Source organism: Coturnix japonica, chromosome 12 (genome assembly GCF_054131305.1).
Source record: "Coturnix japonica strain WE chromosome 12, WE-NBRP24, whole genome shotgun sequence".
Classification (NCBI taxonomy): domain Eukaryota; kingdom Metazoa; phylum Chordata; class Aves; order Galliformes; family Phasianidae; genus Coturnix; species Coturnix japonica.
In genome coordinates this window covers 4,581,098-4,597,326 of record NC_140674.1, presented here as the reverse complement: position 1 = coordinate 4,597,326, position 16,229 = coordinate 4,581,098, and the positions used below count along the sequence as shown (strand labels likewise).

The following is a 16,229-nucleotide window of genomic DNA, read 5'->3' as shown; positions in this document are numbered from 1 at the left end:
CACTCTCCTCCTATCCTGCACTCCTCCTCTCAGAAGCGACAAGGAGGTTTGCTGTGCAAGAGCCTTTGGTTGAGTAAAGCCTAGTGATAACTGGAGCCAAACTCCTCCATATGTCTCTCTTTGACAAATAAACATAGAGTTGTAGATTCATTGAGGATGGAAAAGACTGCTCAGATCCCCAAGTACAACACCAGCTTATCCCACCACGTTACTGCCTACATCCCTCAGTGCCACATCTCCACAGCTCTGAGCACCTCCAGGGATGGTGACTGCCCCACTTCCCTGTGCAGCTGTGCCAGTGCCTCACTGCTCTTTCTGAGATGAAATTCTTCCTAATACCCAACCTTATAATAATTCAGAGAGGGAAGACCTCCAGCCAATTATTATGCCTTTACTGATGGTAAGATGTGGGACAAAGGATGCATTTTGCTAGAGATGCAGAGGTGGTTGGCAATGTGAGTGTGCATGTGTGCAAACACTCAGAAATGGTTTTGTTTCCATAAATTTCATCATGTTCTGGAAGCACACGTTCTCTCTCAGAGCACCTAATTAAATATAGGCTTGTCTAATAAAGCAGATGCTGAAAGGCTGTGTATATTATCTGCCAGCAGAGCTCCGCATAGGTTCTTTCTGAGGTTCAGCAACATTTATAAGTATATGAGAGCACGGCAGATTTGCATGGACTTTGACCACGGGAAGCAAAGACCCATATCTGAAGCTACAAATTGGACTATGAGATAAGAACTCTCCTGAAACCTATATGCAATTAAAAGCCCAATCTTCCTTCCTATAGTGACAAGGTTATTGCTTTTATATAGCTGAACAGAGATGAATGAGTCTACGGATTAATAACACTAAGATTTATGACACTGTGCTTGCCCCAAATATTATGGGAGAATAGCTCTCTGGGTGAGATATTACGACTGAATAAATTTGATAGGATTTTTCCTTTCCTTTATTTTTTTCTCAGCTTTGTGTTATTTAGGATAGTTGTGTTGCATTCGCGCCGTCAGCGCTGTGGTTTGGTTCTCAGCTAATTGTTCCACGTGCATTTGTGCTTTAATAAGAGAGTTATTAATAAACGGAGTCCCATGAAGACAAATGTCACTGAGGAAAAACAAAAGACAAAGTGCGTGGTTTGAAGAGCGTTACACTCCAGTGTCACCAAGCTCTTGGCAAAGGTTGTATTGCAGCACAAATACTTCCCTTTGGAAGGGGTTGTGCCTGCTCCCCAGGGTACCTGCTCTCTGGAAGCAGCTCGTGCAAGCATCACTTGCTTTTCTAAACCCAACCCCAGCTTCCTCTTGGACCCTTCAATATGCCATGGCAACATGAAGATCATGTTTTCAAAGGGGAACCCTGTGGGAATTAAAGGGGAGTAGTTTTAGGGTGGGAGTGATGAAGGTGAGGTGCGAGGTCAGGGCAGAGGGCTGCTTGCACTGGAAAGAAGCACAACTGCAACACTCAGCCAGGCAGGATTTGACCTGAGGAGGTGGTGCAAAGGATGGAGAGGGAGGGGGTGCTCTGCGAGGTGCTGCTGGAGGGTGTGATGCTGTGGTTTGCACAGCTGCAGGCAGCAGCCTCCCCATTGTTTTCACTGCTAACAAAGTCACATCGGTTCATGGCACTGTAGTGTCTCATCCTTACAGGGCGGGGGAAATGAATTTTAGAGGCAGCCTTTGTTTTGCTGTCGCTTTCCCATGGGAGAAGCTGAATTTGTTTCTTTAATGCAATCACAAAGAGATCTTTGTGCGGAGGAATTGTCAGAACACCTGTCTGCCTATTGAAACCAGAGCCCCCACTTGTGTATGTGGCATTCCCTGCTGCTGCTCCACCAGCTTCTGCTGCCTTTGTTTCTGTTGATTTTCTTTTACATCAGCCTGCTTGGGAGCATCCCTTCTGCTCCATAGGTTGGGCAGTGCGCAGTACGGAGTGAATGCACGGCAGTACCGATGGGCACAGGGAGTACGTCAGGTCCCCACCAGTGCAGCCCAGTTTGGCACCAGCAAGAAAAGGTAGGGAAGGGCAGTGCTCTAAAATCTTGATTTAATTCATTAAAAGCAGTGCTTGCTACAATCAATGCTTACCTAAGAGAAAACCATTTGTTAAACAACCCATGAAATGACACGTTTGATAATTGCACTGTAGCAAATAATACAGACCAGGTCCTGCTCTTATTTCAACTTGGAAGATTCAAATGGGGACATTTCCCTCTAAAGGTGTGCAGCTAAGACCGACTGTAGGGGAGTGCACAGGCATGAAGCTGAGTGCATGCACTGATTCAAGAAGGGGAGGAGGGACTGCAGGTGGGGCTCTGAAGCCTCCAGGAGCTGTAGGATGCTGTTGCAGCTCGTTTGTGGTCTTGTGGCACCATCCAGTGGCTGCTGCCAGAGGGCTCCCATTTCCTCGTTGGCACCAAGTATCCTTTTGCACGGTGCTGGGCTGAATGGTAACCAAGGTGTTGGTCCCTTGTGTGTCACCAGCCTCTGGGACTGGTGGCCAGGTCGCCCAGGAGGGCCTCCGGGTCACTGCAGGCATCTGCATGATGGGCACAAAGAAGATGAAGGGGAGCAGCAGGGCTGGATGCTAAACTCAGGCCTGCAAAGATAGCAAAACCCAGCAGCATCAGGATGCCCCACAAGATCTTTTCTCTATTTCCATGGCTTGCAAATTTCTTCTTTTTTTCACTTTGTCTGTTGAAGGCCCAGATCTTCATCCTCATTGTAATAAGAACAAACAGGAGACGGGCCAATGACCAAGTTTCCACTGCTGTAATTCTGAAGTCCTTTGACATGCACTACTTCATGGTACTGCTAATGGGTATGAAGAAGCTGAATGGAAATTATGTCCAGGAACAACCCTATGGCCATTCACATGAGATATGTGGAGTTTATTGGTGAGCTGGTTGTCTCTGGGGGATGTTGAGCTTAGGGATGAGATTTCATCCCACTGGCTGGTCTCTGTGTGTTCACATCCAGATGTCTCTCCAAGGGTTTCCTTTTCATAGACACAGCAGTCCCTGCACAGAACACAGTAGGTTAAATGAAGACTTGGAGGTGGCACTGCTCAATTGGAAGGGACGCAGTGGCCAGCTGCTTAAGTGTGGCGCTGCTGGATAAGGGAACAGCATCCCATGGCCATCAGTGAGCGGCCAAGGGTGCCCACAGCTGGTATCAAGAGAGGACAGGTCATCTCACCTGGGATTATGAAGAGCTGTCGAGGCAAAGGAATGCTGGGCTTCTTGAGTTGCCTGACCGTCCTCATCAGCTCTTGGATCAACTCATCCCTTAGATGGAAGAGACCAGGACTGTTCTTAGCCTTCTGCTGCTGCTGAAGCCTGAGCACAGCTTGGAGGTGTTGGTAGGTCTGGGTGGAGATCCCCTTTGCAACCTAAAACACAGGGTGGTTGAGAGGCCCAACATGGGAGTCCTCACCTGCACTGTCTGCATCTCACAAGCAACCTGTGAACCCCACACAAGCCCTACCCACACCCTGCTGTTTCCCCAGTATAACACTCTTATCCCATCCATAATCCATTCATGAGTCTTTAGTTATCTTTTGCCCTTGCAGCAGCTCTGCTAGGTGCTAGGTGGTGGTATTGCATTGCAGCTCAGCAAGGTGTAGGAGGTACTGTTTAATATGCTCAGCATGAAAAGGACTTGGCCAGTGAAAGTCCCCTTGAAGTCCCTGTGACGAAGGCTGTGCTCTGACACACCCTCCTTCCCCGAAGAGAGGGAGCCCAGACTGATTTAGCATATGAAAGGCTCCTTGTGATAAAGGCTTGCTGGGTATTTATTAATAATCAGTCTCAAAGGTGTGAGCACAGCAGTTTATTCCCTGTGCTACCAGCTGGTTCTGCCTGCACCCTCCCATTCGCCTCTCAGGGTGTGAATGATCCAGGCAGAGGTTGCTTTACTGCTAGTTTTGGCTGCAGTCAGAGCAGTCTTTGTACCCCCCAGGGCTGGCACTGCAAATGCTGGTAGTGAAAGCACAGACTTACCCTGCTGACCCCCATGCTCTCCAGCTTTTCCTCCAGTGCTGCCTCCAGGATGCGCCGAAACCTCTTCAGGAGGTTCGGTTTTCTCCACAGGGCTTCCAGCAGTCGCCTCTTCCCACTCTGAGCATCATCTGCTGTGTCTGGGTGTAGCAGAGCATGCGTTGTGCCCCAGAGAGCTGGCTGGGCCCTTGTCCCCTCTGAGGACATGGGTCCCACCAGTCCCATAGCCCAGGCTACCCAAGAGTAGGCTTCTGGGTGCCCTCAGCAGACTGCATCCCCCTATCAAGGACACCTTCTTCCTCTTTCTGGAGTGAAGCATCCAATTCAGGGCTAGTCATACTTGGCATGGAGGTGACCAGCAACACCATCCCATTACCCCCACCCCAGCACCCCTCACTGCACAACACATGAAGCCAAATCCCAGTTTCATCCCAGTGTTCCCTATATAAAAGTGGTTACACCTCCAACACCCACCTCCTTCTGAGGACCCTTCAGAAACCAATGCTCTGGTCACCTGCTGGGTCACTGCAGGAATGAAAGCAGCATGTTAGGGGGCCAGGGGAGTTGAAGCTCCAGTGCAGACGTGAGTTCCATCACCACCTTCTTTAGCTAAATGGAAAGCATAGAAATATCTGTTCCTAGGGATACAGGGATGGCCCAAGTCCAGTGCCTTGGAGAGCATCCTTAAGGGAAACCCCGCGGTGCTCAGAAGCAGCACTGTCACCCTCTGAAGCCACCAGCTGGAATGTGTCAGAGCCATCCCTGGGAGGATGGATGATGTGCTCCACAGGTATTTGCTGACAACCATCCTTATTTAAAGGCCTTTCTTTTTGTTGTCTGAGGAGTGATGGGAGCTGAGAAGTCTCCAATCTTTCTCCCCTGAACCTGATTATAGAAAACCAAGGCTGCAAAGAAGAAACCACGGCATGTCTCAGCTCCTTATTTTCATGCAAATAACTGCTGGTATCATTTTTGAGGAGGCAAGGTCATTGCTGTGCGTTCTTGATTGAAATCTCATTCCTCTGAGGCATGGCTACAATGCAAAACTAGCTCAAGAAGCAGGAGGTTTTCTGATGTGCCCAGTGCTGCTGCTGGCAGTCAGGGGGCTGCAAGGTGCCCACCTGTGGCTTCATGCGAGATGACACAGAACCAGCTCCCCAAGGAGGTCCTCACAGCTCAATCTTATAATGGGAGACTAAGACATAGGCATGCTCTAAACAGCTGCTAGCTATGAAAAATTTATTCAGGCTCAGATTGATTCACTTTTAGAAAGCAGTCATTACCTTTAGGCTTATTTGCAGACAGCAGCTTGGTCTGTAAAGAAGAAGAGAGATCACAAGGGAAATGCCCAGGCCTTTTCTGAGTGAGGTGCCAAGGTGCTGGCACAGCTGCCCAGGGAGGTGGGGAGTCACCATCCCTGGAGGTGTTCCAGAGCCATGGAGATGTGGCACCGAGGGATATGGCCAGTGGGCAGTTCTTATAGGCACGGGCACCTGATTGTGCTCGTGCTTGGAGAAATCCAGCTTTCCCTTGGCCCTGAAGGATGTCTGCCATTGCAAAGGCTGTGCCTTTCCCAACCCACCCAACACTCGGAGGTGTTGCCATGTCAAAGCCACACATCTTGGCTCCATTTCTGGGCCTACTGCTACCCAAGCTGACATCAGACATGCCCAGAGCAGGTGCACACAGAAGTGATGGATGGGATGGGTAAGGATATGGTCTCACCTGCACTGCTGTCCCTTCCAGATCAGAGTCATCATCCTGCAGGGTCCCCAGGCTAGACACCACTGCTGCTCTGGCCTGTAGCTCCTGCAGCTTCTGCAGTGTGGAGGGAAGGAACAGTTTGTCCCAGTGGGTCTCAGGAAAATCTGCATTCTCCCAGGCCCACCTTGGCCAGCTGCTGCCTATGACTCCAAAATGCATGCCCAGAACAACAGGGGGCCCTTTGGGATGTGAATCTGTACGGCCACCTGGATCTGGTGGGTCAGCAAGCCACCTCCCCTCGCTGTCCCCCAGCTCACCCCTTCCATAGCACTGCTCTTGCTGGCAGCATCCTGCAGCTCAGTGAGTAAGCGCTGCCTCAGGCCATCCATCTCCACGTGCACCTTCATCCTCTCCTCCTCTTTCCACCTTTCGAAATCTCTCTTGCCCTCCACTTCCCGCTGGTGAGCTCTCTTTTCTTCCTAAAGGGAGTGGAAAATGAGAGCAGGAGATGTAAGGAGCAGCAGCACCCAGGTTAGATGAGGATTAGGACACTGTGCCTTTTTTCACCTGTGCTATGTCTCATCACATCTCTTCCCTCCTTCCTGTCATACCTGCTCCTTGTGTAGCTTCTCTGCCTCCTTCCTGGCTGCCAGCTGCTGCTGCATCTCACACAGTTTTGCCTTCAGCTCCTCAACCTCCTTCTCCATCCGCTCCACCTTCTTGGTCTCTGCAAAGCCTGGGGAGCAGAGCCACTGTGAGTGAAGGTGAGATATTGCTCCAGCAGCACCCTGCAAAAGCACCAAGCAAAGTCACTGGGTGACTCCAAAAGTCCGTCACTGGGCCATAGGATGTCCCAAGTCACCCTGGCACAGGAATCTCCCAGGACACATGAATCTTTGGGATCTCCCAAGCCAGACCTCTCAACCCCTCCTCCACACACCTTGGAGTAACCACTGGGTCTGGCTTGCAGGAGGAGCTGGGTGGCCACCAGCTTCTTCCATCTCCTGTTCTCTTCCTTCTCACCCCGGAGCTTTGCTGACTGCTCCGATGCCAGGCCCTGTGCATGGGCCAGCTGTGCACGGGCATCCTGCAGGTGCTGGGCATGCACAGCCAGGCTGTCAGCCAGGCACTGCTGGCAATGCAGCAGGTACTCGATGCTCAGCTGGGCCAACCTAAGCACTGTCAGCAGCACAGGGTCTGCTGGCTGCCCACAGTGGGGACACCGCTCCCCAGCCATGTTACAGAAGGTGATGTTGGAGATGTGTTGCTGCAGCACAGCCACGTCCCCTTCCCGTGCCACTCTCTCCACATCCACAGCACTGAGACGATGCCGATCCACGGCAATGTGGCGGGGTTGGAAGTAGAAGGTGTCAGGTGGGATGGTGAGTGCTGGGGGTGCTGCCAGCATTGCCATGGCTGGAAAGGGCTGGAAGAAAGAAGGAGTGAGTTAAGACTGAGTTCACTGCTCCTCCAGCTCCAGTGCTGTGGTGAGAGGCAGTTGTATCTAATCCTGCCTGGGTGGAAGGGAAGGGAAGGGAAGGGAAGGGAAGGGAAGGGAAGGGAAGGGAAGGGAAGGGAAGGGAAGGGAAGGGAAGGGAAGGGAAGGGGAGGGAAGGGAAGGGAAAGAATTCACATGTTTTAGGGTAGTCCCATGTTTATACCATTAGCAGCACTGCAGTGTTAAACAACCTGATTGCTTGCATCAGACAAAGTGGATATGCCTGAGTAGGTACGTAGGTATACATATATATATGGGTCTAAATATAGCCCTGACTCATAGCTGCAAATTGTGTAGATCTGCAGGGGAGCAGCACGTGGCTCCTGCAGGTGAGGCTCTGTTGCATGAATTAACCTCTGCTAAACCAGACAATGTTTCTGCACCACTGGAAATGTGGAAAGGTGACCAAGCAACAGCAGTGACCACAATGCCCCTAACCCAGGTATTTCCCTGTTCCTGGAGCACTTTACAATCCTCCATCCATCTTCTAACCGCAGGCTGTATTACATAACCTCGTTAATATTAACAAGGGTTTCACGCACCAAAGGAGCAGTGTTTAACCCGGACCTGCTGCTTAGCAGCATGTCTGGGATTGCCCCACCACTTGCTTCAGGCACGCCTGATGGGTTTTCCTTCCTCTTCATACAAAATGCCAGATATGAGGTCTCCAATGGCGCAACCACCACAGCGAGCAACCCAGTAACACCAGCTCTGAAGGTTTATTTTCCTTCAGTTCTTCAATTTGCCTGGGATGGGGTGTCCAGCTGGTGCAAAAGTGCTCTGACTTCCATGCTGCAATGCAACACGGCACCCACTGATGTGATGGACCTGCTGGCAGGAACTGCCTCCAATGGAAGCAATGTGTTGATGCTCGTCAGCTACGATTCAAACTGTGCATGATGGGTGAAGACACCAGCCTTGAGGGGTGCAGCTAGGACCACACAGCCAAGCTTACACATTCAATGCATTTACATGCACCATTTTCACTCCACTGTGCAAAACCCAACTCCACCACAGTGCTGATGGAGGCAGCTCCCTGAGAGATCACTGTCCCAGCTCTTGGCTGCTGAACCAGGCTGTTGCTTGGTCCTCTTCCCTATAATTCCCATTCTTTGGCAAGGAATTCTCCCCCTCTCCTCCCCCACCCCTTCCTCCTCCTCCACCCTTCCTGAACGATTCAGGTGCCAGCATCCCTCTGCTCTCCACTGGCACTGGGAGATGCAGGGTCAGGGGATCCCGACCCTGCCGATGCCCTATGGAGCATCTCCCTCCCCCAACCTCCAGACCTTGCCCACAGGCATCATTCACTACCCCCCTCCCTTCCTCCCCCCCCCCCTTCCTCAGCCTCTCCTGCAGGAAAGCAGCAAAGCAAAGCCACGGAAATGTTTTTTGCATGAGCTAATGCGCTGAGAGCTGGAGCAACACAAGTCCAAGCACGTTCCCCAGGGCAGTCCCTCCCTTCCCGTAAGTGGGAGTTTGAAAAGTCAGGGCAGAAAAATGCTAAAAGAAAGGAAAAAAGAAAAGAAAAAAGAGGCAAATACTCACTTGTTGCTAGAGACAGCGAGAGGAACTGAGGAGCAAGGACAAGGATAGGGACAAGGATGGGACCAGAGCAATGAGAAAAGGCCGGGAGCAGCAAGAGGCTGCTTGAATCCCTGCACACACGGAGGATTTCCGTGCTGTAACCCTACACTCCTCCCGTGCTCCCCCCCCGCCCCTCCAGCTTGTGACACTCAAAAGCAGCTCCCGATGCCCAAATTGGACAAAACCTTGCATCTATGGGAGGCAGACCAGCTGCTCTGTGCTGAGCTGTGTGAGCTTCACTCCCCAGGATGGGAGCAGCAAAATGTCCCCCTATGGCCAATGATGGCCCTCAGCATGGACTCAGAGTGCACTGATTGAGTTCGGATGGGCTCTCAACGTGCACTGGTTGAGTTCAGTGCTCACTGGAGGATGGTGCTGAGCTCATAGGGTTGAATGGAGACCCAAACCAACCATCTAAATGCATAAGCCCCGAGTGTGCGGAGAGGTTTCTTCTCTAGATCAATCCCGCTGCCACTTCTAGCTGCAGAAAGCAGGCTGCAGATTGCAGCATGCTCATTAGCTGCTGTGTTTACAGAAGATAGCATTGTACAGATGGCAAACATTCTATGACGGGCAAACCATCCGCCCCCGCCTTTCTGCTCCCAACCTAAAAACAGCTGCTCAGACAGACGCAGAAGAGATTTGCAAGCTGGGCTTTTCAGGGAGTAGGATGGATTTGCATTACTCTTGTAGGGGGAAAAAAAAGCCAGTGCAAGAGAATGCATTGCTTGCCTGGAGAATATAAGTTTGCTGGGTATTCTGATGGGATTAAATGGTGTCTCCCTTATTCTGTGCCCCTCTGGATGGCCTCAAGAATGGGGCAGTATAGAAGCAGCTCAGAGAGGCTGGGGTGAGTTTTTGGTGCTGGGGCAAGATGTATGGGGCAAGATGGGATGAAGAAGCCAAAGAAGATGTGTGGGAGTGCACATATGTCAAAAAGGGGAATCCTTTTCCAGGGGAAAGCAAGCTCGGAGGTGTGGTGGTTTACTATCCATTTTATTTTAACTTGCAGTGATACGTCCCTCTTGAAAATAGAGGGTATAGAATTCCTGTGAGAAAAGCTCAGATTAACGAGAAGACAGTAGTTTGGGCTACTCTTCATTAGCAGTTACTGTCATCCATCCCCTGCCATACACGTGCATTCCACCTGCTTGGAGGCCTCAGCCCACCCCAAGGCCCACCGTGTTGGCAACTTGTCTGATGTGTAGCTGCCAGTTCTATCAAGAGGCGCATCTGAAATCCATCCTAGGAAGGCAGAAGGTCTTTTTATGAACACCTCCTTTCACAAAGCTCGGTAGAAAGGTCCACAAGTCCCTTTGACTCATTAAGGTTTGGTTGATGAGCACCTCTGAAGAAATAAAACCAGATTTCCTAAACCTCTCTTGCAAAAGTGTTGTTATAATGTCTGGGCAGGCTGCATCCAATGCATATGCTCCTTAGCATCCTAAAGGAGCACGGAGAGTAGTTATGCAAAGGTCTCTCAACTGCAAAGCCAGCTGCTGATGTCAGTGGGGACAGTGTGGAAGAATCACTCCTTCCTTCTTCCTACACATCACACAGAGTCCTCATAGCTTGTGAAGACGCTCAGCTCTGCGTTTTGGATCAGGTCCTCATACGTGCTGGGGCAGTAGGTTTTGTACAGCTTTTCAGCCAGCGAGTTGCTCCCAGGAACCACAGCTTTCCGGTTGCGGTTCATGAAGTTCCACAGGTGTAGAGCGTAGGAGTGGTTGAAGTCAGGGACTTTGTCCCATACATCGTAATAGCGGCTCCAGGCTGGGTAGGGGATGGGGTAGAAACGCTGTGGGTTTAGAAAGGAGATGTTCTGACAGCTGTGGTCCTCAACGCCTTCGAAATCTGTGAGATTGCAGATGGCTTTAAGCATCCTTGTCATTAAAAAGGGCCCCTGGTTCCCCCAGATGTTTCCATTGTACTTGAGAACAAAATTCTCCATGCAGTCCCAAATAAATTTGTGATGGGCAGGGAAACCAAAGATCCCGTTGCTGGAGAACCTTGACTTCTGTGCTGCCAGGAAGCTTCCCTCGGGGATGGGCCGGATGGAGATGACATCCGTGTCCATGTAGATGCCCCCATACTTCCAAATGAGCGCCAGTCTGCTGGCATCAGAGCTGACATGGACCCAGTTCTTCTCTTCCTCGGGGTCTACCTGCAATCAGAAAGGCAAGACAGTGATGCTTGGAGAATGATCACCAATCAGGATATGAACTGCACCATAAAACACCCCTACACTACCAGTCCATGTGCCTTCAAATGTCACTGATTGCCTTTCCTTCCTCCAGCAATTGACTTTTATTGGAAAGAAAGGTGTAATAGTGCAGTGCAGATCAATGCTTCATTTATGTGTGAACACTGGAACATTTTGCTTCGTGTTCTTTTGAAACTCACACTGTTAAACCAATGACGCCATGAATCATTGCTTGCTACATTACTGAAGCTGAAACCACTTGAAATGTTCCCTTCCTTATCACTCTCAGATCTTCCAAACAGGCCTGTGGGTTCCCATCGACTTTATTAGTTTGGGGAGCTATTTCTTCCTAGGGAAAAGGAAGAGTTTGAAGGTAATCCAGCTTCATCACTTGTCCTGCAGGGAGATGGAGCCAAACAAACCTGACAAAAGCTTATTGCAAGTGGTTTGCCAGGAGCTTGTTTTCAAGGTGGAGCTAGTGAGATCTCACCTTGGGTATGGACGTTGCGGTTACAGAAATTGAAATCTCTCTCACATCTAATCTCCCATGGGCTTATATCAGTGTGTGGCAGCCTTAATAAGCGCTGAGAGGACTCGGGCAGACTAGCTTCTGTTGAGCAAGATTATTAAGCACTGTTTTATCAAAACACATGTGCAATCTATTTTTACCAACGCTCTGTTTGCCAAAAATCTGATTCTCCAGATAGTGGGAAAATGCTGATATTATGTTCAGCAAACAGATAGATGAATACATTGCAAAACATGGCAAAAATAAACACATTCTGAACCAGAACAATGGAGGTGGCTGATTTCTCATCGCCAAGCCTGTGCTCCTCCCTTCGTTTCAAGCCTTCTTTAGAGTTTTCCCACCATCATTTCAACATTTTCCTACTTCACCCTCATTACGAACCTTACCTCATTGTACCACTGCAGAAGAGGGGTCTCCTGGAAGATGGTTTCCATCTGGAGAGGGAAAAGGAAGACATTCTTCATAGAAGATAAAAGCGAGAAGGCCGTGTAGCTGGAGTTTGAGTCCAACACGGTGTCATTTGTCAGCCCCTTCATGAAGAGGATGATGGGCCGGTCCTGGTAGATTCTGGCAGCAGACTCCACGGAACAGGACACCAGTGGTGGTGGTTCCAGGCGCTCTGTCGTCTCCAGGAAGATGATGCTTCTGCCCAGGTTGAGGACCTGCTCAGGTGTCAGGAATTGCTTGGGCATAGGCATACAGGAGAAGAAGCAGCCAGATAGCAAGGAGATCTCGTATAAAATGCCGGAGACGAAGAAGAAGCAGAGGCAAATGTGGATTTTCTTCAACATTCTTGTTTTCCTTTGGGCTTTGAAGTGATGCCTCAGACATATATGCTAAGGAGAGACAGGGAAAAGCAACAATATACATCATATATATATGATCACCATGTTAGCAGGACTAGGAGTGGTTGGACTTGCTTTGGAAAGTGTAGCATAAAGGTAGCATGATCATGCCTTTACTCTTAGGAGGAAGGCAGCATAGTGATACTCATGCCTTTCCCCCTTTACATGAAGTGGTGGAATCACTGTTCCTGGAAGTGTTATGGAACTGTAGAGATGTGGCACTGAGGGACAGATCTCATCAGTGAGCATGGTGGGGGTGGGTTGGCTTTTGCTCCTGGTGACCTCAGTGGTCTTTTCCAACCTTAATGATTCTATAATGGTGATGCTCATGCCTTCCCCTATAGCATGAAGGCAACAAGGTGATACTCACACCTTTCCCCAGGACAAACCTGACATGAAAGCTCCAAGTGCAGAGGGCTCTGGCTGAGGGATAAAGAGCTGTGTAGCCTCAACTCCTCACCCCCAAGCAGAAAATGGGGACCTGGAGAGGTCCTGAAAAAGGGACACATGCCTACATTTTGTGGCACAGCTATGCTGTTGTTGAGTTTGAAAAGACCCAGTGAAAGATAGGATGAGACTTTGGTACCACTCCTAGGGTAGGCTAGTGTAGTGAATGGTTCTCAAGCTTTGGAACATCATGGCAACACGTGCTTGCCCATGAGTAGATGTCCTTGGCATGTGAGAACCAGATCCCAAGTTGTGGTGGAGTTGAGTATCTCAGGGGACTATGAGTGGCAGCAATGGGAAGACCGTGATTACAGTTTTGGATGTCTCAGCCAGAAGGAACATGAGCACATAGGAAACAAAGTCTTTCTCCCAACCTGCTCACATCTCAGCTTTTATCCCAAAGGCTGTGAGGGACTCAGGTTCCACAGGGATGGAGGGACCAGCAGAAGGCAGATGGAGGATAGAAAGCACATGGCTTTGTGCAAGCTAAAAAGCAAGAAGGTACCTGGATTATAGTTCTGATAAATCCACATTTCCAGCTTGTTCGTTGGCCATCAGGCCTCCTGGAAGCCCAGCTCCTGGAGGAAGATACCCAAACTGTCTGGATCATGCAAGGAGACTTCTGAAGGCAGCAGACGGATGCGCAAAGAAAAAGTGAAAGCTTTACTTTCTCAGTCCGAGAGATGGTGTGAGGCCAACGGGAGCCACCTAAAAGGACAAAGAATGGACAGGTTTTGAACATCTCCAGCCTGCATCAGCATGGCCCAGCTCCTCAAACCTTGTCTCACTGCAGCACAAGCAGCTCATACAGCACCAGGGAGCTCTGGCTGGTGAGAGGCAGGATCAAGCCGTTGCTGAACTGCATCTACAGGCTCACAGTGTAGGGAAATCCCTCCTGAGATGACATCAGGTTGCATGGGAACAGCCATATCCGCTCTGCAGGGACCAGCTGTCACCCTGGAGCCAGGGTCTGAAGGAAGGAAGCTACATTGAATGACAACTCAGCATCCAAGCCATCTCCTGAATGTATTTGAAGACTGATTAATTAAAAGGAATGGGAGGAAATGAGACTGTGTGCTCAGTTAGTTAATAAGACGCATTACCATGTCACCCAGCTGGAATATAGATAAGTCCACAGTGTAGAGAACCCCATGGAAATTCCCCTGGAAGCACTGAGCTTGAAGCTGTGGCAGCTCTTGCTCCATTTTTCAGAGCTACATCTCATCAAATTAAATATTAAAGCAATGGCTGCTCCCATCAGTACGGCTTTCCACACTGCATAGCAAATTTGGCTGTTTCCCATTGCCAATGCATAGAAAATAGAAGGGTTGTGGTTTTTTTTCCTATGCCCCAGGTTCCTGCAGCAGCACAGGTGAAGCAGTGAAATGCTGCAATCACCAGCATGGCTGTAGGGATAATCTTCTGGCCAAGGCCAGCAAGTTTGCAGCCTTCAGGGGAGGAGAAGCTGCTTTTCCTTTAATGACTGTTTTTCCTTTCTTTTCCCGACTTTCCCTCCTTGCACGGGTGCTCTGCAGAGGAGACCAGCCCCCACTTCCAGGGCCTCTCTGCAGATAGGGAATGTGGACGGAAGACAGGGAGCGGAGAGCAAACACAAAGGTTCGGAAACGACGTGTTCCTGAGCCTGCTGATAAAGCTGGCGGCGCTGCAACGCTAAATTGCCTTCCACATTCCCCTCCTGCCTCTCTCAGATGGGCTTTGACTTATTTCCAGTCACTCGAATATAAAACAGGAGAAGTTTAGCAGCTTTCTCATCAACCTCAGCTTGGCCAGACTTTCAAACTCTTCTTCCTATTACTTTCCCCTCCAAATCAAAGCTTTGACCCAAACCATGCATGCGGCTTGTCAGTCTGTTTCCATGCAGTCTGGAGACTGGTGCTCCCTCCCATCTTTTGCAGTGTTAAAAATCTCAATGCCAGTCTGCTGGCTTTGCTTTTGATGAGAAATGGGACCACCCAGACCTTCCCATTAATGGTTGGCCTTGAGATCCGACATCTCATATCTGAACAAGGAGCCCAGCACAGCCATGGAAGCAATAGTAGTTCAGATTTAAAACAGTCCAGAAGGCATTTGATTTGCAAATTGTGGAGGGAGAATAAGTAGCCCCTCCAACAGCTATCAGCTCCGTGTACAACATTGTGCGGAGCGACGCCAATCTTCATCATCTCATTCTGGGAAATTGTTTTGCTTGGTTGGTTTTCCAAAAGCCACTCTGTGGCGAGTTAGAATTCTCATCACATTTGACCTGGAGGCTGCTGTTATCAAAATGTTCACTTCTCCGCTCAAGTTAAAAGGACTGCAGAGCCGTGCGTTAAAAATAAATCCCAGCCATTGAATAGATTACCCTGCTGAGTGGGCTGCTTTTCGGCTGCAGCAGACGGCACGCTGCCTTGATGGCCCTTCTTGTAAAGATATTTCTTTTCTCCAGGCAATTGCAGCATTTCAAGTGCGGGATGAAAACGGGTGGGAGACTACAAGTGAGATTAGGAGCTACAGCACGGCTCCAGCTGTGCGATAACTCCTCTGCCATGCCCACAGGACATGTGCAGCAGGAGGGTGCAGTGGGATTTTGGGGTTTCCTCTGAAAGCCAGTGGGTTTTGCACCCAAGGTGGCTGTCTTTATTCCTCCGAGTGGGGAATAACTGTGTGCTATTCAGTTCTGGTGCACTCATGGCATCGCTTGGGCTTGCACTCCCATGTCTTTGCAGAAGCTGCTAGAGCAAATTTCAGCTGCAATCAAGTCAGTGCACGTGCTTGCACTTCAAAGGCAGCTCCCCTCTTGATTTAACACCAGGCATATGTGGAAACCTGTGTCTAATGGAAGTCCTATAGAAGAATGTACCATATTCATTGTGGACTAATTAATGCAGATGTTCCAGCTTCCAGCAGTGCACACAAGCAAAGGCTCTTCCTCCCACATCACTTTTCCCTCTTTCCGATTCCCCAACCTGGCATATTTATAGATAAAACAAAACTCACCTTTTGGCTGGAATAACCCAGCAAAGCACTCGGTCTTCTGGGAAGCAAAACCAAGCTGGAGCAGGCAGGAAGGTGCCGGAGGAGCTGTACTACCTCTCCTCTATCTTCTCCTGTGCCAGGGCTCGGAGCAGCCTCATAGCTACCTATTCTGGTGTTTGCATTCTTGGATTCTGAGATAACACTGAGTAAGGAGCTGGGGCTGATCTCAGAGGCACAGGCACACAGCAGCAGGCAGCGCCCTGCTGGGGTCCCCAGGCACAGGATTTAGAGCCAAGCAGACTCCAAAACCCTGACTGCCTGCACCCTGTGTATCACTGCTTTATTCCCAATTGCCTGGAAGGAAGGTGGTGGCTTACAGCATATTAAGCTTTTCTTCTCTTTGTATCCAGAACTGCCCTTATGGAAGATACTTTGCATTGTAGTTT

At 49.8% G+C, this 16,229-nt stretch overlaps 2 protein-coding genes across 7 annotated transcripts; both read right to left on the bottom strand.

The window, feature by feature from the left end:
* Positions 1 to 1,678: 1,678 nt before the first annotated feature.
* Positions 1,679 to 8,912, bottom strand: DZIP1L (DAZ interacting zinc finger protein 1 like). Of its 6 annotated transcripts, none has more exons than XM_015871290.3 (10): positions 8,745 to 8,912; positions 6,642 to 7,127; positions 6,313 to 6,489; positions 6,019 to 6,180; positions 5,723 to 5,815; positions 5,281 to 5,311; positions 4,472 to 4,522; positions 4,001 to 4,137; positions 3,198 to 3,390; positions 1,679 to 3,019 (listed from the first exon to the last, which is right to left on the bottom strand). In XM_015871290.3, the coding sequence occupies exons 2-10, from the start codon at positions 7,113 to 7,115 to the stop codon at positions 2,928 to 2,930; spliced, it is 1,410 nt and encodes a 469-aa protein (XP_015726776.2). In that variant the 5' UTR covers positions 7,116 to 7,127; positions 8,745 to 8,912; the 3' UTR covers positions 1,679 to 2,927. The 6 variants fall into 6 exon arrangements, 4 of the variants coding, with proteins under 4 accessions (XP_015726776.2, XP_085369648.1, XP_085369649.1 ...); XR_014933512.1 differs by having other exon boundaries at positions 2,030 to 3,019; positions 4,472 to 4,606; positions 8,745 to 8,888; XM_085513522.1 differs by having other exon boundaries at positions 2,030 to 3,019; positions 4,001 to 4,194; positions 8,745 to 8,888.
* Positions 8,913 to 9,760: 848 nt separating this feature from the next.
* Positions 9,761 to 15,942, bottom strand: A4GNT (alpha-1,4-N-acetylglucosaminyltransferase). Its single transcript, XM_015871293.3, has 4 exons — positions 15,805 to 15,942; positions 13,313 to 13,515; positions 11,902 to 12,351; positions 9,761 to 10,947 (listed from the first exon to the last, which is right to left on the bottom strand). Exons 2-4 carry the CDS (start codon positions 13,415 to 13,417, stop codon positions 10,336 to 10,338), a joined length of 1,167 nt encoding a protein of 388 aa, XP_015726779.2. The 5' UTR covers positions 13,418 to 13,515; positions 15,805 to 15,942; the 3' UTR covers positions 9,761 to 10,335.
* Positions 15,943 to 16,229: the final 287 nt, after the last annotated feature.